This window comes from Dipodomys spectabilis, unplaced genomic scaffold (assembly GCF_019054845.1).
Source record: "Dipodomys spectabilis isolate Male_0828 unplaced genomic scaffold, ASM1905484v1 ptg000018l, whole genome shotgun sequence".
Classification (NCBI taxonomy): Eukaryota; Metazoa; Chordata; class Mammalia; order Rodentia; family Heteromyidae; genus Dipodomys; species Dipodomys spectabilis.
This window is the reverse complement of record NW_024870695.1, coordinates 12,411,337-12,432,381: the sequence shown is the minus strand read 5'-3', so window position 1 is coordinate 12,432,381 and position 21,045 is coordinate 12,411,337. Positions and strand designations below refer to the sequence as shown.

Sequence of the window (21,045 nt, the reverse complement as noted above, 5' to 3'; positions counted from 1 at the left end):
GACACCTATTTGTCAGAGTACCCTATGACCTCACAGATTTGGAGCAAATTCCCTATTCTTTTCCCATTCCCCCCCTCCCCATATATATATATATATGGGTGAGTAGAATTATCAGTTACTTTCACCCACTAATATGTCATATCTTGGTATTGTCAATATTTAAAAAGTTTTGGAAGTAGGGCTGTGGCTCAAGTGGTAGAGCAGTTGGGGAGCTCAGGGACAGTGCCTAGGCTCAGCGTTTAAGCCCTTAGTGACTGACAAAATAAAGAAAAGAAAGAAAAAAAAGTTAGCTGGGTGCTGGTGGCTCATGCCTGTAATCCTAGCTACTCAAGAGGCTGAGATCTGAGGATCGCAGTTCAAAGCCAGCCCAGGCAGGAAAGTCCATGAGACTATTATTTCCAATTAACCACCAGAAAACTGGAAGTGGTGCTGTGGCCCAAGTGGTAGAGTGCTCACCTTAAGCTGAAGAGCTGAAGGACAATACCCAAGCCCAGTGTTCAAGTTCCACAACCTACCAAAAAAAAAAAAAAAAAATTGCCAGTATGGTTGGTATAAGGTTTTGGGTATGGAATGAAAGGGTCTGAAAAATGAATGAAGGTCTTGATTGTTTTGTGTGTGTGTGTGTGTGTGTGTGTGTGTGTGTGCGCGCGCGCGCGCGCACACGCACACACGCTCGCTCGCGTGTGCACACACATGCGGGTCCTGGGGTTGAACTCAGGGCCTAGGTGCTATCCTTGAGCTGCTTCTGCTCAAGGCTAATGTTCTACCACTTAAGCCACAGCTCCACTTTTGACTTTTTGGGGGTAGTTTATTGGAAAAAAGTGTCTCACAGGCTTTTCTTCCCCACCTGGCCTTGAACTATAATCCTTACATCTCAGCCTCCCGAAGCTAGGTTTATGGCATGAGCCACTGACACATGGCTGAATGAAGGTCTGAGAATAAGCAGAAAGTGGTTATGACTGGTATGATGACTGGTGCCTTGCATGAACTCCTGGGGCTGATAGGGAAAGGGGAGGCCTGCTGCTCAGGGCTACAGGTGTATGGGTATTGGTTATCTATCTGGATGTCAAACCCTCTCTGGAATTTACTGAGTCTGAAAGGCCCTTTATGGTATTTCTCTTAAGCCTTGATTCCTTTTGAGGGTCTTTCTGGGTTTAGAGGTCCCTTGGTAGACTCTGTTTGGGGTCTCCTTAAGGGGTGAGTGGAACCATGTTCCCCAGAGCTGGGAGAGTAGGAGGCAGGGCCTAAACCTCCTCTAGGGAGCATGGGGAAAAGAATAGGGAATTTGCTCTGAATCTCTGTGAGGTCATAGGGTACTCTGGCAAATAGGTGCCCTCCTCTTGGACACAACAGCAGCAGGTATGTAGTGGAGAAGGGGCAGGTCGGGGAATTCTAAAACATCTTGTTCCATCAGCTCAGGTTCTCTGTGTCTCTACTTTTGCAGAAGTTCTGCAAGATTCTCCTGGGTTGCCCTTTCTTCTTTTCCCTCCATGCTACCTTTTTCGCTTGAGCCCTGAACCTGTAGCTCACTGATGATGACTTTGAGGCAACAGAGGCAATAAGGTGCAGAGGCTATTTGTGTAGCAAATATTACATACACTTGTCACAAGGCCCCCCTCTATTACTCTCTAGCTGTGTGCTTTTGAATGAACCTGATCACTTCTCTGAGTGGTAAAAAAGCTCTCCCAGGGCCTAACAAAGTCTGTGCAGACTTTAGTCAATGAGATTGATGGCCTGTGCCAGTATAGACTGAAGGATTGGGACCTATGCCAGCAGGAGAGGAGGGGCGGCTATGGTGACTCAAAAGGACCACAGAACTCCTAGATTCCTAGACTCTCAGAGCTGGAAGGGCTTCACAATTCTGTGTGTTCTCCTCTGTTCCACCTCCCTTCCCAGACGGTAAAACTGAATCTAAGGAAGGGGAAGTGGTCAGAAAGTGGGCAAGTAGGAGAACTAGCTGGTCTAAAGATATGAAACCAGATCCTGACCAGTTCAACTGCAGATGGGCTCCATTCTCCCTATCCCTACTCATTCCTGGTATTTACTTTTGGAGTCATACATCTAGACTGGGCTCTATGTTCTAGAGCTGGGCTAGACCAGCCTTCCATTTGCACTGTGGGTTCCCTGTGGAGATCCTGAGTCTCCTGAAAGTATGGAATCCCAAACGGACAGGAAGGTAGCTGCACCAAGATGCAACTACTTAGTCCATTCCTGGGGTGACTGTTATTATGTATAATTTGTCTCCTCCATCAGTGCCTATGCTACCACTTGAACCCAGGTGCTCTTTCTCCAGAGCTCATGTTCTTCATATGTTTCCATTCTCAAGAAATCCAGTCTTCAAGAGCATCCTGCCACACTTGAGGAAGTTACAGAGTAGGAATAGTAGAGAAACAAACACTTACTATCTGCTTTTTACAGGTCCCTCTCTTTCACTGAAAAGTCCCATTTATCAGACAAAGCTTGAAGCTGAGAGCTTAAGTATCTTGCTTCAGGTCCCTAGTGAGTTCCTAGAGACAAAGCTGGGATTGGTCTAGCTTGATGATGCTGACATCTGTTTTTTTCCCTCTTACGTGAAAGACTTGGCCCCAGATTTTTTCATAAAGGGCTTTCCATATCCTTATTTTCATTTCCGCCTTCTCTCACTAGAAAGTGAACTCCTGGAGTGGTCTTGGCCACCTCTACATCCCCAAGATGGAACACAACACTTGGGAGCAAGAGGTGTTCAGTAAACTTAGGCAACATGTTGGTGTCGCATGAATGGTGGGGGAAGGTGCTTGGAAGGCCTCCTCTAGTTCATTCTTTTACCTCCTTGGAATGATCCCAGACATTATTTTTAAATGAAGTGTGGGAGGGATATTAGAAGATGGATTGGGTTTCTCACCTCACTGGAACTTCAGTATTCATCTTGGGCTCTCTCTAGCCTCACCTGCTCTCTGATCTCTGAGTCCCATTATCTTTACACTGGCATCAGAACTATTCTCATTCCTGCAAGAGTTTCAAGAAATGAGGTGGGTAAAGATGATCTATCTCTCTTCCTTTTATAGTTAGGGACAAACTACAGATTCACTTAGCAAGCTGGTGGCAGAACTAGGTTGTGAGGAGGGAGGAAAAGGAGGGAGTATGAGGTGGGGTCTTTGAATCAGGAATAGGCAGGATTTTTCCCCAGGGACTGGAGGGACTTAGTTGTGTTTGCTCTTCTCTAAGGTAGATGGGGATAGAAGGATCCCTTCTTCATCTGAAAGACGGGATGGAGACAGTCCTAGAACTTTGTTCCTGGCCCTAAGTCCCTACTGTTCTGCAATCTTTTTCCTTTTGGTGTACTGAGATTTTGAACTCAGAGTCTTGTACTTGCTAAGCAGGCACTCAGTTCTGTGCTATGCCTCCAACCTTGATTTTTGCTTAGTTATTTTTTGAGATAGTGTTTGGCTTTCTACAAAGGTGTCCCCGTGCTCCACCTATGTTAGGCTTCCCCAGTAGCTAGGATAACAGGTGTGTGCCATTGCATCCAGTTCTTCCTTGAGGAGGCCTAGGTTGGCCTCCTCATCCTAAAAATCTCAGCCTCTCAAATAGCTAGGATTCTTTCAGGCATGAGCCTCCTTGGTCTGCATCTCTGCAGTCTTAGTGATTGCCAGTAGGTGTCATCAGTTTGTAACTTTTTGGTCTGTCCTACAAGTTGGCATCCAGCTGGATTCTTCCTCCCATCTCCACAAAAGTCTGAATTTGCAGAAAGCAGGAGGTGTTGTAAATGCCAGGAGACAGAAAGACCCCTGTCCTGGGAGAAGAAGCAGGAAAGGGGCCTACAAATGTCACTTCAGCTTGGCTACTCCTTAGTTTTCTAAGCCAAGCCAAAAACATTTCCCATTGGGTCACAGACTGTGCCTGGACAAAGTGCCCTTCCTTTTGAGGTATGTTCCAGGCTGGCAGGAATCTTTGTGTAGGAGGAGTGTGTGGACTTTGGGGGTAATCTGAGAAGGAAGCTAGAGAGAAGAACTAGATCACCTACCAATTTCAGCAGCATCGAGAGGATGAGGGATGTGAGCACTGAGCGGGTTTCAGGGAGGAGTGAGCCAGCTGAACACTAAAGCAAAGAGCTGCGTTGGGTGAATTAGAAAAATATACCCCCTTCCTCAAAATCCTCGTCTACTGGGAAACTGTCAAGAGCTATGCAAATACACGCCCGATCACAAGGAATGGTGCCCCCTGGAGTTGTTCAGCGCACAACTTGTCCAGTCTCCCTCCGGGAGCAGATCTGGGTAATAGAGGCAAACATCCAGGCAGGAGAGACTTGGAGCCTCTCTCTCCCTCAGAGTTGGGTGGATTCCATCCTGGAAAGGCAGAGTGGATCAGAGCCCAAAGGAGCCCTTGGGGATAGGGGGTAAATGGGAAGACAGCCTATTCGTGTCACGGGCCAGCAACCCTTCTCAAGGCCCTTGTGGGGTGGCTGTACCCAACCTCACCCCGCGTGGTCTCCCGCAATTGAAGCCCCAGGGTGGGGGTGGAAAGGACTCTGGCCAGGGAGACGGAATCCTCGGAGGTTGGGGCGGGGGGTGGAGGTGCAGGCATCAGCCCCCTCGCTTCTCCTCTCCCAGCTCTTTGCAGGGCTCCCGGCTGCCTGCGAGCAAAGGACTTTCAGATGTCGGAGCCACGGCGACTTAGGACAGCGCCCCCTCCCCCTAACGGCCGCTTCTCCCTCTCCCCCTCGCCCTCCCGGGCTCCCCCACCTCGAGGAAGGCGCTGGGGGTGTGGCCAGGGGCCGGTATAAAGTCTGGGGAGCCGTTCTCCGGCAGCCGCTCAGCCCCCTGCCCCGCGCCTCCCGCCTCCCGCCTCCCGCCGCTAGCCGGGCCCCGGCCGAGGATGCGGCGCAGCGCCCCAGCGGCCAGGATCGCTCCGCTCCGGCGCGCACGCTAACTTCCCCGGCTCCAGCCCTGTCTGCCCTGGGCCGCCCCGTCTCTCCGAGCCCTCCGGGATCGGGTCCTCCAGGTGCCCCCGGCACTTGCTTCCCGATACCCCTGCTGCCTGTCCGATCGCCCCGCGCTCCCCGCCTGCGCCCGTGCGCGTGTGCCTGGTCCCTGCCCCGTCATGCTGCCCCTTTGCCTCGTGGTGGCCCTCCTGCTGGCCGCCGGGCCCGGCCCGAGCCTGGGCGACGAAGCCATCCACTGCCCACCCTGCTCCGAGGAGAAGCTGGCGCGCTGCCAACCCCCCGTGGGCTGCGAGGAGCTGGTGCGGGAACCTGGCTGTGGTTGTTGTGCCACTTGCGCCCTGGGCTTGGGGATGCCCTGCGGGGTATACACCCCTCGTTGTGGCTCAGGCCTGCGCTGCTACCCGCCCCGGGGGGTGGAGAGGCCCCTGCACATGCTGGTGCACGGGCAAGGGGTGTGCACGGAGCTGACAGAGATCGAAGCCGTCCAGGAAAGCCTGCAGCCTTCTGGTAAGGTACCCTTGCCCTCCTGCTCCATCCGCAGTGGGTTTTCTACTTAGCAGCTTCATCCTTAATTCTGGCTGGCCTGGCAGGCCGTGAAAATGCCCTGGGATCTGAGGAGAAGGTAGGTATGCACAGCAGGCACTACTGGCAGGACAGGTTCAGCCAAAGAAACTGCTACTGAGTCCTGGGACACCATCCAAGGGAACTTTGTTCCAGCCCTCCATCTCCCAGGGGTGCCTGTGTAGCAAGAGGCTCTCATTGGTAGGCTGGGAGCTACCACAAGAGTGGCCAAGTAAGTGACCTGCTCCAGTCAGGTCTGCTTAGGGATAGAAAATCGGTGGGAAGGGGTGGGTTGGGATGGAAAGAGGTGGAAGAGGGGCATCTTTCAATTCCTGAAGCAGGGCCACAAGTGAGACCCCAGGGTCTGAAGAGCCAAGGCCTGGACTTTTCACCATTTCCCTGTGATGGAGTGGAACATACAAATAGAGGCAATAAGACTTGTCCTTTCCCAAAGACCTGAGCCATCTGTTTGAGAATTGGTGGAAAGACAAAGGTGTTCATACCAGGTCAGGGCATCTCTACTTGCTCTAGTGTGCAGGCTGCTTGCTCCTTTCTCCTGGCAGGTACCATCTGGTAAAGTAGCAGGAGAGAAGCCCTGGCTCCCAGGTCAAGGATGTGCAAAAGGAAATTGAGATTAAGGGGGGGGGCACTTATATAGCTCTTTGTTCAACCTCATTTTTAGACTTTCTCCATTTCGCATCAAGCATCTCAGGTTCTCCTTAGAATCTTTCTGTATCTTTCATTGTTTCTCTGGTTCTTTTGTTATATTTTGCTGGCTCTCAACTTCTGGTTTCACCACGATGCTCTCAAGTTCTCTTTTCTTCAGTGTTTTCTATGCATTGTTAGTTTCTTTCTCTTGCTCTGCCTTACTCTATTGTATTTTTTTCCTTTTCTTTTTCTGCACTTTTTCTGTCACTGTGGCTGTCACTGTGTTTCTGTTGCTTTCAGTCTCTCTCTCTGCCTTGCTGTATCTGTTTCTGGTTCTTGATCTCTCTCTCTGACTATTTTGCCCTCTCTGAGCCTCTGGGGGTGTCTGTCTCTTTTCTTGGTGCTTAAAGCTCCCATTGTTGCAGTCCGGATGCTGGGACTTTGGCCCCAAGCTTCCTGCCTTGGGTCCCAGACTGCTCTACTTCCTCAATCTTCTGCAGCTTGTGAGCTGGAGGAAAGCAGGATGCAGGGAAAACAGGAAGAAGGTGGACCCCAGGAGTCTGGGCCTCAGGCCTCTCTGCCCTTCCTGCCCTTGGGCAGGGAGAGATAGGTCAGCAGAAAACATTCTAGGGGAAATGCCAGCTGGAACCCAGCACTTCTGGAGAGTGGGGTTTTCAGGAATGGAATCACTGCTATTGGGGGCAGAAATGCCCATAGCAGAGAGACCAGGAGTAAGGGCTGAGTCTGGGCTCCCTAGGTATAACTTTGTCTTTGAAACTTTACAGTAGCTCATAGGTATCTGGCAGCAGAGAAGATTGGTAACTTCTTCTCTGACACTATCTTCTCTGTAGAAGCATCCCAGATGTAGTGGAGGACAATCTTATCCTCTAGATTTTTTTTAAGGGGGGGGTGTAGATATGGCATGAACAGTTTGCCATTATCCTGTAGACATAATGTAAACCAGCCTCAAGAGGTGTCTAGATGTCAAAGGATGTCTAGTGGCTTTAGGTCTACTTTGATTGCAGAACCTGTAGCTTGCTAATGACCCCTCCTGCTTCCTGTCTGGCCTTGTCCTCCACTCAGTGTCTTGGATATAGATATCAGAAGAGAGGTAAAGGGAAGCCAGGAGGACCCTGGAAAAGCAGGTGCTCACTCAGCAAGCTATGCCCTGCCCTGTCACTTCCCAGTCACTGTGGAAGTACTTCCTTTTCATGGCCTGGGCCACACGGCACCATGGGAAGTGACACCAATACAGCCACATGACAGCTCTGCAGGGACTCTGGTGAGATACTCAGCATGGCTCAGCCCCAGTCTTCACTCTCCTCTTTAGCTTGACACTGTCAACAGGCCACTGTCCCTTTTACATTCCCAGGCTTGGGGGCCTCTGTCAAGAATAGTTTGGTAGAGGATATCCATCTGTTCTTGCTGTTCTTTTTTTTCTTGAGGTTAAGTTTCAGCAAGAGAGTGGATATTTGGCATTCATCCTCCCTCAGCCTCGGTTCAGTTGCCTCCTGTTTATCCCATGGGCAAGTCCCCCACTTCCATCTCTAGCCAGTCCTGCCTTCCTTTCTCAGTCATATTATGGGTTAACCCCAGGCCATCAAAGGTGGAGATGGCCATGTGCATCAGAAATCTACAATTTTGCATCATGGTACTGACCCTTGAAATCTGGGAGATTTTCAATGGAGAGATCAGGCCTGGGACAGGGTTCACAAACTGCGCTCTGGGTCCTTCGGGGACAGGCTTAGGGATCAGGCAGTCTGGGTTAATTTTTAGTCAACGCAGCAAATATTGCCCTCTCTACTTCAGTACTGGGAATCTAGTCATGCCATGGATACAGGGCCTTCCCAGAAATTCTGTGCCTTGGGGGGAAGGGAAAGGAGGAGTGTGACTGCTTAGCGTTTTACTTTAGTATTGGCAATGCCTGAATTATTGATTCCTTGGGCTATCAGAAGTCCGTCCATTTAGACATAGAAGTGGCAGAGGCAAGTCTCATTTCTTTTCCTATACCCAGGAGAGTTTAGTTTCCACATCAAATAAAATGGGAATGCTGATAGGATAGCATTGGGGGGGGGGGGGTCTGACATGGCTGAAGAGCTCAATAAATTGGAATGGTGGTGATGAGGAAGCTTATACTGGGACTCTGGGGACCTGTAGGTCAAGGAAGCAAAGTTGGAAGCACATTCAATGGAGCTAAGGGGGGTTGGTTAGCTTTGGTGCCTTTTGCTACTGCACACACATGGAGAAAACATGTGCTTTACCTGTGGCCAGAAGGATGACACAATAGGGAGGGAGACAGTCTCTGAACCAGACTTGATACCTGGTGTGGATAATCTTGGCTTCTGCAAACAGAGTACTAGGGAAGAAGGAAAGAAAGGCCTTTCTTGACACGTTGATTTTGTGACCCTTCAAGGCATGACTGAAACTTCCAGGTTTGAGTGGTGGGTCCCGCTTAGTTCATAGCCTATGGGTTTCATGGAGATATGAGCCGGAGTTAAGGAGAAATCATGGGGTAAAATCATGTAGCAGAAACTTTGTAGCCCCTGATGCCAAGGCTATGTGCATCCTCTTCTTACTCTGGGCAGCTTCTTCTTGTTCTTGTTCTTGTTCTTCTACCTCCTCCTCCACCACTTCCTCCTCTTCCTCCTCCTCCTCCTCCTCCTCCTTCTTTTTTTTGCCAGTCCTGGAGCTTCAACTCAGGGCCTGAGCACTGTCCTTGAACTTCTTTTGCTCAAGGCTAGCACTCTACCACTTGAGTCTCAGTGCCACTTCTGGCTTTCTCTGTGTATGTGGTACCGAGGAATTGAACCCAGCGCTTCATGTATGCTGGGCAAGTACTCTACCACTAAGCCACATTCCCAGCCCACCTCTGGGCTTCTTACTCTCCTTTGGGACTAGAGCATAAAGCAAAGCTTTCCCCTGTGTTGGATGGCAGCTGATCCAGCTCCAAACCAGGGCTGTAGGAGAAAATCTAGCTTGTCTTGGAAACACCACCTTCCAGAACTTCTCAGAGGCCTGGCCTTCCACTGTGAGGAGTGTGGTTGCAGCTTATGTTTAGAGGGGGGCCCAAGGACATTGAGACTTTTGTAGAGGGCACTTCAAGGTGAGCCTTGCTGGAAGATTTTCAGGCGGGCCTGATGCTACAACCCTTACCCCCCCAAACCCAGTATCTAGGGGTGGATCCTGGGGTGGATCCTCAGTCTGCCAGTTAGTAAGGCTGGATAAGGCAAAGTCACAGATTAACTGAAAAGTCAACACTCTGTGGTCCAGAGAACCTGGAATTCACTGTGTCCTGCTTTGGTCTGTGTCTCTGACTATGGTAGGGTCAGAGGGCCTGAATCTACGTGGGTGTGCACACGTGGACAAGTGTTTATATCTGGACACGTAATTGTATGTGTTTGTGATTCTTGAGTCTCAGCCTGTGTGGGGGTGGGCAGATGTGGACTTCACTCTGTGTACCTATGTCCCCAGGTGAGTAGTAAGGAGGGTGGGTTCTACCCTAAGCTTAGACATGAAGTCGAGGTCAGTGGGATGGGGAAGATCAGCAGTCCGGAAGTGAGGCAGGCTGCTGGCTCAGCTTAGAGCCATTCCAGCAAGAGCTGAAGCTATGCTTGAGGGCTCACTCTGTATCCTGAACAGCCTAGTTTTCAGTGAACTACCCCATTGTCCTCCGTATACAATGAACAACTCAAATATCCATGGGTGATTTCCTGAGGGTTTGTCATTTATGAGCTTGTTGAAGCTCCTCAGTAGAAAGCAGAGTGTGGATGGAGCCCCTCTGGATTCTTGAGCTTTCTCTGCTCCAGGGCTACACATGTGCAGCGTGGGGAGCTCTCAGTCTCCTAAGACTTTTCTTTAGAAAAGTCCTAGGACTGGGAAGGTGGCTCAGTGGTAGAGCGCTTGCCTTGCATGCATGAAGCCCTGGGTTCGATTCCTCAGCACCATATAAGCAGAAAAAGCCAGAAGTGGCTCTGTGGCTCAAGTGGTAGAGCGTTAGCCTTGAGCTGAAGAGCTGAGGGACAGCGCCCAGGCCCAGAGTTCAGGCTCCACGACTGGACCCCCCCCCCCAAAAAAAGAAAAGCCTTCTCATCTGGGTGCTGGTGATCCTAGCTACCCAGGAGGCTGAGATCTGAGGATTGTTGTTCAAAGCCAGCCTGGGCAGAAAAGTTTATGAGAAGACTCTTATCTCCAATTAACCACTAAAAAGCCAGAAATAGAGTTGTGGCTTAGGTGGTAGAAAGTCAGCCTTGAGTGAAAAAGCTAAGGTACAGTGCCCAGGCTCTGAGTTCAAGCTCTACTACTGCCCTCTCCCCCATAACAAAGGACCAAAGAAACAACAACAACAACAACATAAAACTTTTCTGAATCATGGAACTGTGAGCCTAATACCATTCTTCACACTTATTAAAAGGACCTAGAATCCCAGGGTAAAGTCTCCCTTTCCATTATTTTTGTGAAAGGAACCCACACTCTGGAAGAATATAGGCTTTCAAGGTAGGAAGGAGTGCTCCCTAGAGGACAGTATCCCAGCTCCAGTCATACCCAAGGCCAATGATCATACCCTCGTTCACACCCTGAGCTCAGCCCCTGTCCTTCCAAGATTTGTTTCTAATTCTTTGGGTCTTCCTTTTCTGCTTTCTCCACAACCTAGGTCCAGTTTACACCCTGAAACAGTGTGACCCTATGTATAAGCTCATGGCTTTATGCAGGGTGAGAATAGGGAGAATGGGGTGCTAGCTTGCTGGTTTTTTTTGTGCCAGAGGCTCTCTGGAAGGGGGTTCTGAGGAAAGGCCTAGATTCTAGAACTTTCCCTGGCTCCTGACTGAAGGCTTAGAGCGTATCTTCTTGTGGTTCCATTGGCACAACCCTACACCCCCACTTTTGCTGCCTATACTTTCTGGGGAATGGGTTTTGCTGCAGTGCCTCATTTTTGGCTGTGTCTCTGAAGCTTGATTTGTGCTAGAGTCCCCTCTTGACTGTCATTGGGGTGTTTCATATACAAAAGCATGGACTGGATGTCTCTGGTCCACTTGTTCCCGCCCTGTGAACCCTTTTTCTAAGCTAGTCTTCCACCTGTGACAAAATCTTCCATCTATAGTAACTTGGTCTTATTATAAATCTTGACAAAGACTTTCTAATGGTCTCAATCGTCTTTTGCCTGGTTTCTCTTTCATCTGTGTGCTTATCCCTTCATCCCTCTAGCTAGATGAAGAAAATGAGAACCAGTTCCCCACGCCACTGCTGCTCCCCCTTCCCCACCCCCCCCTCGCTCCTCCTCCCCCCGCCTCCCACAGCTTTGCCCAGGCAGAAAAATACCATTTGACCAAGAGGCAGCTCTGGGCCCACTGCCACACATGAAGGAACCTGCTAACTCCTCAGGAAGAAAAAGTCCTGACGCAAACCAGATGTAACCTCCTGTTCGCCTGCCAACATCTGGAATGCTGGCAGGGGCTCCACACTGGGGCCTGTAGCAGGCTGCCAAGCCCGAGCTTTTCAGAGGTGGCTCTGATATGCTGAAAGGTCTTCCAGCCTCCTTCTCCAGCTCAACCTTGCATTCCAGTCTTGGCTGCCTGGAAGGAGGAACAAGGTTACAGTCCAGGACCTCCTGGATAGGGTTTCTCGGCAGCGCAGCTAGAGTCTTCAGGAGGTCCCCTGGAGGGAGTGAGGGTCCCCAGCTGTGGCTCTCCTAGCCTCACATACCCAGATCCCCGACTCTGGGGAAACAGAGACCAACATTGGATGGGGCTGAAGTCTACGGAGGAAAGACTTAGAGGTGGGGGCTAGAGAAATGCGCATGACTCTTCTCTTAGTCCTTGGGCCACACAGGGTGTCACCTTCCTACTTTCCCATGCAGATGGACATTAAGTCCCGCCCAGGCAGTGGGAGAGCCTTTGGGCTCTGATTCTGGAAAGTCTGATTCTGGTCCTGGGGATCCTAGGCAGGCTCAGTCAGACACTGGAAAGAGTAGGGCAGGGGACAGAGAGAACAGAAGGAGAGGGGGACGGCGGGAGGAGGGAGATTCAATAGCCTACTTCCCCAGCCCCCTTCTTCATCAGACCTCCCTAACAGAACCCAGGGGACCCTCCTGCCATCTGGGCAGCTGCAGCCGGTGACTGACTCATCTGAAAGCTGAAAGCTGAACAGGGTGGGGTGAGGGACAAGTCAAGGACTTCAAGAGTACTCTCCCAAGGAAATCCAGGGGAGAGGGGTGCAGAAGGGGGTGTTTTCATTTCTTCCTGCCCCTCCACAGGCTCCCTGCTGTTCTCAGACTCACGCTGGAATCCCCCTGGAGGAGGAAGCAAGTGGGAGGCTGGCTTGTTGTGAAGCCCTGCTCTTCCCAGGTCCTGACCTTTGCCCTTTGCTCTTCTCGACCTGTCTGCAGACAAGGATGAAGGTGATCACCCCAACAACAGCTTCAGCCCATGCAGTGCCCAGGACCTCAGATGCATACAGAAGCACTTCGCCAGATTGAGAGACCGGAGCAGCAGTGGGGGCAAGATGAAGGTCATGGCACCTCGGGAGGAAGCTCGACCTGTGGTGAGGATCTTGACCCACAGATTGCATGTGCACAGGACACACACGCACACCCTCTTACCACCAGACATGGATTATGTTTACCCAGGAAACACCCTTGGATGCCTACTGAGGTGCTACATGCATTGCAGAGAGAATCCTTATTTCTTTCCATATGATTCCTTTCCGGCTCACCACATCTGTATGTTGATAGAGCTGAAGTGATTGGTTAAGTACAGCCATGCTTCTGTGCCAATTTTTTTTTTTTTAAAGCAAGATTCCAAGCTCCCTAGTGTTTCTTGCCCCTGTTCTCCCCTGCCCCCCAGTACTGGGGCTTGAATTCAGGGCCTGGACACTGTCCCTTAGCTTTTGTGCTCAAGGCTAATGTACTACCACTGGAGGCACAGCTTCACTTCTGGCTTTTTGCTGGTTAAATTTTTTTGTTTTTTTTTGGGTCCAGTCGTGGGGCCTGAACTCTGGGCCTGGGCGCTGTCCCTCAGCTCTTTAGCTCAAGGCTAGCACTCTAGCACTTGAGCCACAGCTCCACTTCTGGCTTTTTCTTTTTGCTTATGTGGTGCTGAGGAATCGAACCCAGGGCCTCAGGCATGCAAGGCAAGTGCTCTACCACTGAGCCACCTTCCCAGCCCCTGCTGGTTAATTTTTGATAAGAGGCTCACAGACTTTTCTACCTAGGCTGGTTTAGAACCACAATCCTCAGATCTCAATCTCCTAGGTTAGCTAGGATTACAGGTGTAAACTACCAGCTCTCAGCTAATGACGTGTGTGTGTGTGTGTGTGTGTGTGTGTGTGTGTGTGTGTGTGTGTGTGTGTGTGTTGGTTCTAGAGATTGAACTCAGGGCCTGGGTGCTGTCTCTGTGCTTTTTTGCTCAAGGCTGGCACTTAACTACTTGAGCCCACAGCTCTACATCCAGCTTTTTGTTGTTATTAGTTAATTGGAGATAAGAGTCTCATGGACTTTTCTGCCTGGGCTACCTTTGCATTGTGATCCTTAGATCTCAGCCTCCTGAGTAGTTAGGATTCAGGGCCTGGTTCTAATGTCCTTTTTCACTGATGGTTCTGATGGATTTGTGCCTTGGCCTTATGTGTTAATTTGGTCCATCCTTCCTAGTTAGAAATTCCCTGCTTCTTTCCTGGGCACTGACTGTCCCTGAGCTTTTTTGTTCAATGTTAGTGCTTTACCACTTGAGCCACAGCTTTTTGTTGGTTAATTGGGAATAAGAGTCTCACAGACTTTAATGCTCAGGCTGTTTTCAAACTGTTCTCAGATCTCAGCCCCCTGAGTAGCTAGGATTGCAGGTGTGGAGCCACTGGTTTCCAACTTGGTGAACAGTTTCTTTCTCTCCTCAGCCCCAGGGCTCCTGTCAAAGTGAGCTGCACCGGGCCCTGGAGCGGCTGGCCGCCTCCCAGGGCCGTACCCACGAGGACCTCTTCATCATCCCCATCCCTAACTGTGATCGCAATGGCAACTTCCACCCCAAACAGGTGCGTCTCCCCATCTGCTTCTCAGTCCTGGCCTTGGCTCCTTCTCTGCAAGAGAGTCTCAGAAGGAGATTATAGGAAGAGGAAACTCCCATCCATACCCCACCCCGGGCCCCACTTTGTCTGACCCTGGCTGCAGAACCTCTCCTCATTCTGCCTACCTCACTCATTTTGGAGATGAAGAGACTGAGGCTCAGAAAAGAGTTCCTGGTGGCCCCAGTCACAGTGAGTTCAGGGAAAACTCTGCTCCCCCGCAGGGATGTTCTGTTGGGTCCCCCACCTGTGTTATGGTCATTCCTGCCAACCCCTTCTCCCAAAGCTTCCCCCCCCTCCTCATTTCCTGGTAGTGGTCTCTTATCGCTGATGTCTCAGGCTTCATCTGGGCTTGGAGGACCCAAGTTATGAGAAGTCGGGAACTGCTCATCCTTCCCAAGCTGGGCCACAGAATCCCCTGGGGTGCAGAGAGAGTGGCAATGGAGCTGCATCAGATAGCCTGAGACAGGGCCTTTGGTTGGAAGTAGAGGAAGGAGGGGCAGGAGAGACGATATGAAGGCAGCAGCCTCCTATTCATTTATGAATATGGAACATGTGGGGAACTCCCAGAAGCCTTGGATCTTCAGGAGGGTTGGCCTGCTCCAGCCCTTCCCAGGCCCATTAGAAGGGTAGCCTGGGGAGCACTGGGTCTGGGTGTCCTACAGCTTTTCTGGGCATTGACCCATATATCCCCTCATTTCATGCATCCACTTGGCCAGCAGAAGTTGTGCTAGGAGGGCAAAGCTGCCACTTGGAAAGTGCCTGTTCATCCCAGCTTGGCACAAAAAGAGCATAAGGTTGTGCGCAATGGATGGAGGTCCAGAGAGGGCTCCCCAGAGTCAATGCCCAGCCTGCCTTCAGCCATTATCCCAACATAAATTCTTTCATTTTGTTTAATGCTCCCCAGTTTAAAAAAATAATAGAGGGGCTGGGTAGGTGGCTCAGTGGTAGAGTGTCTGCCTTGCATGCATGAGGCCCTGGTTCGATTCCTCAGCACCACATAAGCAAAAAGAATAAAAGCCGGAAGTGGCACTGTGGCTCAAGTGGTAGAGCGCTAGCCTTGAGCTGAAGAGCTGACCCAGAGTTAAAGCCCTACTGCTGACCAAAAAAAAAGAATAGACAGTATTTTTTTGGCAGGACTGTGGTTTGAATCCCAGACCTATTCTTGCTGGGTAGACATTACTGCACTGCTGAGCCATGCCTCTATCCCCACTTCCTTCCTTCCTTCCTTCCTTCCTTCCTTCCTTCCTTCCTTCCTTCCTTCCTTCCTTCCTTCCTTCCTTCTTGCCTGCCTGCCTGCCTTCCTGTCTTCCTGCCTTCTTTTCTTTCTCTTTATTTTTTCCTCTTATTCTCCCTCCCTCCCTTCCTTTTTAAAATTTTTATTTATTTGTTTGTTTATTTATGTTCCTTGTAGGTTGTGGGGCTTGAACTCTGGGCCTGGGCTCTGTCCCAGGGCCTGGGCAGTGTGCCTGAGCTTCATTTGCTTAAGGCTAGCACTCTACTACTTGAGCCACAGTGCCTCTTCTGGCTTTTTCTGCTTATGTGCTACTGAGGAATCAAACCCAGGGCTTCATGCATGTTAGGCAAGCATTCTATCACTAGGCCACATTCCCAGCCCCTCCTCCAGATTTTTATTACAGGGAGAATTGTGACACTTGACCCTTTATCCCTAGATCAGTTTTCTGACCCATGAGCCAAACTTCCTTCTAGTTCTGGTTATGATGCTGAATTGCTGAATATTTGCCCCATCCCTACTGTCTAACTCTGACCTGAACTTTAGTCCAATTTCATTTGTCCTGAACATCTTATTTATTTATTTATTTATTTTTGTGCCAGTCCTGGTGCTTGAACTCAGGGGTACTATGCTCAAGACTACTGCTCTACCACTTGAGCCACAGCTCTACTTCTGGCTATTTGGAGATAAGAGTCTTTCCTGCCTGTCTGGCTTGGAACCTCGAACCTCAAATCTCATCTTCCTAAGTAGCTAGGATTATAGGCACAAGCCACTGGTACCTGCCTTCTATCTTTACTTTTATTTTTTTGGGGAGATGTATCTGCTGGGGATTAATCCTAGGCTCTCACTCATGCTAGACAAGCCTTCTACCCCAGCCCTTGGCCTCTATCTATCTTTATCTTGTCTGTCTCTGACCTGGATTCTAAGTCTTACCTGAGTCAAGTTTTAGCTGCAGTTCTAATCCTGATCCTGCCTTTAACCCTAACTTGGATGCTGTTCTAATCTATAATCCTATTCTTCAAGACCCAGCCTAATCAGAACATACCCCCCAAACATCTCCAGCACAAACCCAGGTATGTCTTTCAGTCCTAGAGTCTAGGGAAGCTCTCTGAATGTTTCCCTCTTGCCAAATTCTCTCTACTTTCAGACGCTTAGAGGATCAGTGCTCAAAAAGAGCCTCCACCCTCACATGCTATTTTGGAGCACTGTCTGACCTTGAGGGCACTCTGTTCTTACCTGGGAGCTGAGTAACCTCCCCCCTCTCATGTCCTTGTCTTGGCAGTGTCACCCAGCTCTGGATGGGCAGCGCGGCAAATGCTGGTGTGTGGACCGGAAGACAGGAGTGAAGCTTCCAGGGGGGTTGGAGCCCAAGGGGGAGCTGGACTGCCACCAGCTGGCTGACAGCTTCCGAGAGTGAGGCCTGCCCACAGGCAGGGGGCACCCCCCATTCTCTGGGGGCTGCAGAGTTGACCTGGAATGGAGTCTGGGTCTGAGTCCTGGCTTTGTCTCTGGTCCCAAAGTTCCTTGAAGGTCTGTGTGTTTGTGTGTGTGTGTTTAGGGCATGAGTATGCCCTTGGGGTAAGCCGGAGCCTACAATATCCTCTTTGGGGATAGATAGCCCAAGAGGTCTGAGAGTGGCAATGGAAAACCCCAGTGTGTTTCCAAATCGATCCTGGACTCATTCATTCATTCATTCATTCACTCATTCATTCAGCATCTACAGACATTTATTGACCACATACTGTGTGCCAGCTCTAGTTTTCAGCCCTGGCAACCCTCATCCTACCTTCCTCTGATGTGGCATAAATTCCTATGAAGTGAGTGCAAGCCTGTGGAAGAGGAGGGAACCTCCAGAGTCAGAGAGGAAGAGAGTGGCCTACTTTGACAGTTGTCCCTCCTCTCAGTCTAGCCAGAGGGTGGGAGCCATCAGGAAGTGAAGGATGCTGATGGCTCAGGGCTCTTGAGGCCCAGCCCTAGCTTTAGTCTCTGCAGCTAAGGTTGGCTGGGCTCCCCTGCCCTTCTTCCCCAGGTCTTACCAGGGAAAGACCTGGTGAATGAGCGGCAGGCCCACCTTTGGTTTCTGGGTATTATGTCATGCGCTTGGTTGCCTCAGAGCTGAGACTCTGCCATTAGGAGATAGGGTCAGAGGAAGACCTGCCAGGCAGAGAGCTTACACAGTCAGTGGGAAGAAAGAATACAGGATTGGATTGAGTGTGCCTGATGGACAAGAGGACCCCATGCTGGGGGATGAGGGCCTTGCCTACCCTATTTGTAGTCACCAGGATGACCCTGTCTGTCCAATGCTTACTGCCTGTGGCTCTGTCTCTCTTCTCATAGCTCATTCCTCTCCATATCCCATTTCCCCTGGTTATTTTCTGGCTTGGCTGTATGGAAGGAGACATAGGGACCTGCGGGTTGGCCATGATGTCTTTTCTTCCTTACTTTCCTTTTCTTCCCATCTTTCTTTGTTGGTGGTTGTTGTTGTGTTTTTTTTTTAAACAAAACAGAACAAAACAAAACAAAATCCAGATAATTGTGTTTGCTTGGTTTATTTCTGGTTAGAGACAGGGACATATTAAAGATGGAGAAAGATGGACACGGAATGGTCCCTAGACCTGCTTGGTTGGTAAAAGACCACAGAGAACAACTGGTCCACTCATACCCTCTCTAAGACCTGTGATGAGGGTTTCCTTCCTCTGTAGTCCAGGCTCTTAGACTTCTGGTAGGCAGACTGCGGCTTCTGAATGCAGGGCATGGCAAAGAGCAGCCCTGCTGGACCAGAATGGTTTCTAGATCAGCTGCTTCATCAAGTTTTGGGGCTATTCCTAGGGCACTAAGCAGATTGCATTCGCAACTCCATTCAGTTTATTGGTGTAGTTGGAGGCAGGGGAAGGAGGTACGTCCTACAGTTGGGGAAGGGGCCTATACTCTGCAGCAGGTTCCACTGCTCTCATGTCCAGGTTTGATTCTGAGGAGTGTGTTTGGGGGTGGCAGTGTTCTTGACTTTGCTATAGCAAAGCCAGTGCCAGCACCTACTTGAGAATTTGGGCCCACGTGGATTCTTGACCATGCCTCTGTGTGTGTGTGTGTGTGTGTGTGTGTGTGTGTGTGTTGGGATGGGCCAGTCTTTTAGAAGAAGATTCCTTCCCTGAAGGTCCCAGGCTACCTGGGGACCCCAAGCAGGTAGTCTGCTGCCTGATGGGGGGACTCTCCTTCTGTGTCCTGGGTTCCCTGAGCCTTGACTTCACTGCCTCCCCCCCTTCCTTCGCTCCCCCTCCCCCAGGTTTCTGCAGCATTGGGACTGCCTGCATCTCTAGCCCAGGCAGCTCTCTGGCTGGTCTCTATCTTGGCCCCAGCGAGGGTGGCCTGGTAAGGCCACTGCCAGTAGCAAAAGATAAAGAAAAGTGGCCTTGAGGTTACTCCCACAACCCTTGGCTTTTCTTCATAGAACTGCCCCCTTCTGGGACTCAGGCCAAGGGATGTTGGTGTAGGGGGTGGTGCAGCCTGAAGGTAGGGAAGATATCTTAGCCAAGGTAGGGAAGGTATCCTTACCCAAATACCTATATTCCCACCCCCACTGCTCTCCAGCCCTTTCCAGTGCTCTTACCTTGTGACAAGGAGGTCTTAAGATGTCTTTTTTTTTTCTTTCTCCCTTTCACTGGTCTCAAAAAGAAACAAAACAAATATAAACAAACACAAGGTTGGCTTATCAGGTTCCAGGACCTGGGTTCAATCTCCAGCCAAACACACACAATATGTGCACACACACAAAGCTGTGTGTATGTGCATGCACACATGTAGATATGCACAGTATTGCCTGAAATGCAAGTGAGAATTTGGGCTTTCACACATGTACCTGTGTGATGGGGACAGATAAGGTACAAGATATGCTATTGTGTAGTGTGTATGTGTGGTCTGAATGAATCTTGAGTGTAGATTTCTAGATGTGCACATGGGTGTGTCATGTCACAAGGAGAAAGCAAGACAACCTCAGAGTATGCCCATCCCTCATGGAGGAAAGATCCTCACTCATTAGGTGTCCCTAGGGATCTGCCTAGCAGGAGAAAATAGAGGATGTATGCATGTGCTGGGGGAGGGGATGGGAGGGGTTCCACATTCTACAGACACATCCCTTCCCTCCTGGACTGCTTGGCCAGACCCAACATCAAAAGCGTCAAAAGAAGAAGAAGAAGGAAAAAACAAAAACAACTCTCCAGCCGGGCATCAGTGGCTCACACCTGTAATCTTCGCTATTCAGAAAGCTGAGCTCTATGGATCAAGGCTCAAAGCTAGCCCAGGCAGGAAAGTCCATGAGACTCTTATCTCCAATTAACTACCAGAAAACCAGAAGTGGCAGGCACTGTGGCTTAAGTGGTAGAGTACTTTCCTTGAGCTGAAGAGCTCAGGGACAGCGCCCACTCCTAGAGTTCAAACCCCACAACCAGCACCACCACAAACAAAAAAGCTCTCCATTTGTACATAGACCCTCCTAATATGGCTTCCACATATCCTTCCTTATGTAGTCCCTCTACAGTTGTCAGAGGAGAGTGAATCCCCTCCACAGTATGTGAGGGAAGTGGACCATAGTCTTTATGTCCTGGTGGGGCCACCATACCTGAATGAACTAGAGAACTGACATCCAGTTCTGCTCTACCTTCCTAAGTAATGACATTCTCTCCCACTAGCTTGGAGCGGGAAGATAAGTGGGTGTTCTGTCTTCTAGGATCCTGTAGCACATGGGGTGCTAATCCATGAGAACAAACTTTTGTTTTATGCTTCTCAGTTTATTAGGAAACAGTAAAGATCAAGCCCTGATAGCACAATGAATTAGGGTAATTTACACTGATAAGAAGGCAAGATGAGCAGGACACTGGTGGCTTACACCTCTAATCCTAGCTACTCAGGAGGCTGAGATCTGAAGATCACCATTCAAAGCCAGCTGGGGCAGGAAAGAACTTGGAACACTTATCTCCAATTAACTACCAGAAAACCAGAAGTGGCAATGGGAATCAAAGTGGTAGAGTGCTAGCCTTCAGCAAAAAGAGCTCAGAGATGGCGCCCAGGTCCTGAGTTCAGGCCCCATGACTAACAACAACAAAGAAGACAGGATGGGGTTGGGGAGGAAAAAATAGAGACTTGGAGTGATTCACACTGGGCTCGGGTAGGACAATCTCTGAAAGCTGGCCATGCCCCACTCTGTCATTTAGTCCCCCATCAAGTTTTGAGATTCAGTAACTGCGACCCTTATTCAGCCAGATTTTGCTGCTCAAATGGTCCTGAATTGTCTCGAGGCACCTGAGGCTGTGGCATCTGCTCAGTCCCCCCTTTCCTGAGAGGGTTATGTAGCTGTGTGGTAAATAACCCCAAAACATTCCTAGCTAGGGAAGCTCCCCTTCATTCCAGGCCCCTGTGATATAGTGTTACCTCTGACCCAGAAATAGTCTAGATAAAATAGTAGTATGGCACTGGAAGTCTGGGGTACCCAAGCTTGCAGGGAGGAGGGAACTGTGTTGTAGGAAGGGGATGATGAGCAAAAATGTATTCAGGGGGAGAGGAGCGCTAATGAGGACAATGAGTGGGAGACAATGGAGCCAGCCTGTGGACATACCCACTGTGGGGAATAGAGAGCACCCCA

General features: G+C 50.1%; 1 protein-coding gene across 1 annotated transcript; it reads left to right on the top strand.

Annotated features, from left to right (window-relative positions):
* The first annotated feature begins 4,592 nt into the window (after nt 1-4,592).
* Nucleotides 4,593-17,926, top strand: Igfbp4 (insulin like growth factor binding protein 4). The gene is made up of 4 exons (XM_042672542.1): nt 4,593-5,428; nt 12,513-12,667; nt 14,012-14,146; nt 16,693-17,926. The coding sequence occupies exons 1-4, from the start codon at nt 5,080-5,082 to the stop codon at nt 16,825-16,827; spliced, it is 774 nt and encodes a 257-aa protein (XP_042528476.1). The 5' UTR covers nt 4,593-5,079; the 3' UTR covers nt 16,828-17,926.
* The last annotated feature ends 3,119 nt before the right edge of the window (nt 17,927-21,045 follow it).

Excerpts from the sequence above, each read along its gene's own strand:
- Igfbp4 (XM_042672542.1), top strand. The coding sequence starts at position 5,080 with ATGCTGCCCCTTTGCCTCGTGGTGGCCCTCCTGCTGGCCGCCGGGCCC. Across the intron at positions 12,668-14,011 it reads GGGAGGAAGCTCGACCTGTG|CCCCAGGGCTCCTGTCAAAG; the intron begins GTGAGGATCTTG and ends TTCTCTCCTCAG. Across the intron at positions 14,147-16,692 it reads GCAACTTCCACCCCAAACAG|TGTCACCCAGCTCTGGATGG; the intron begins GTGCGTCTCCCC and ends TTGTCTTGGCAG.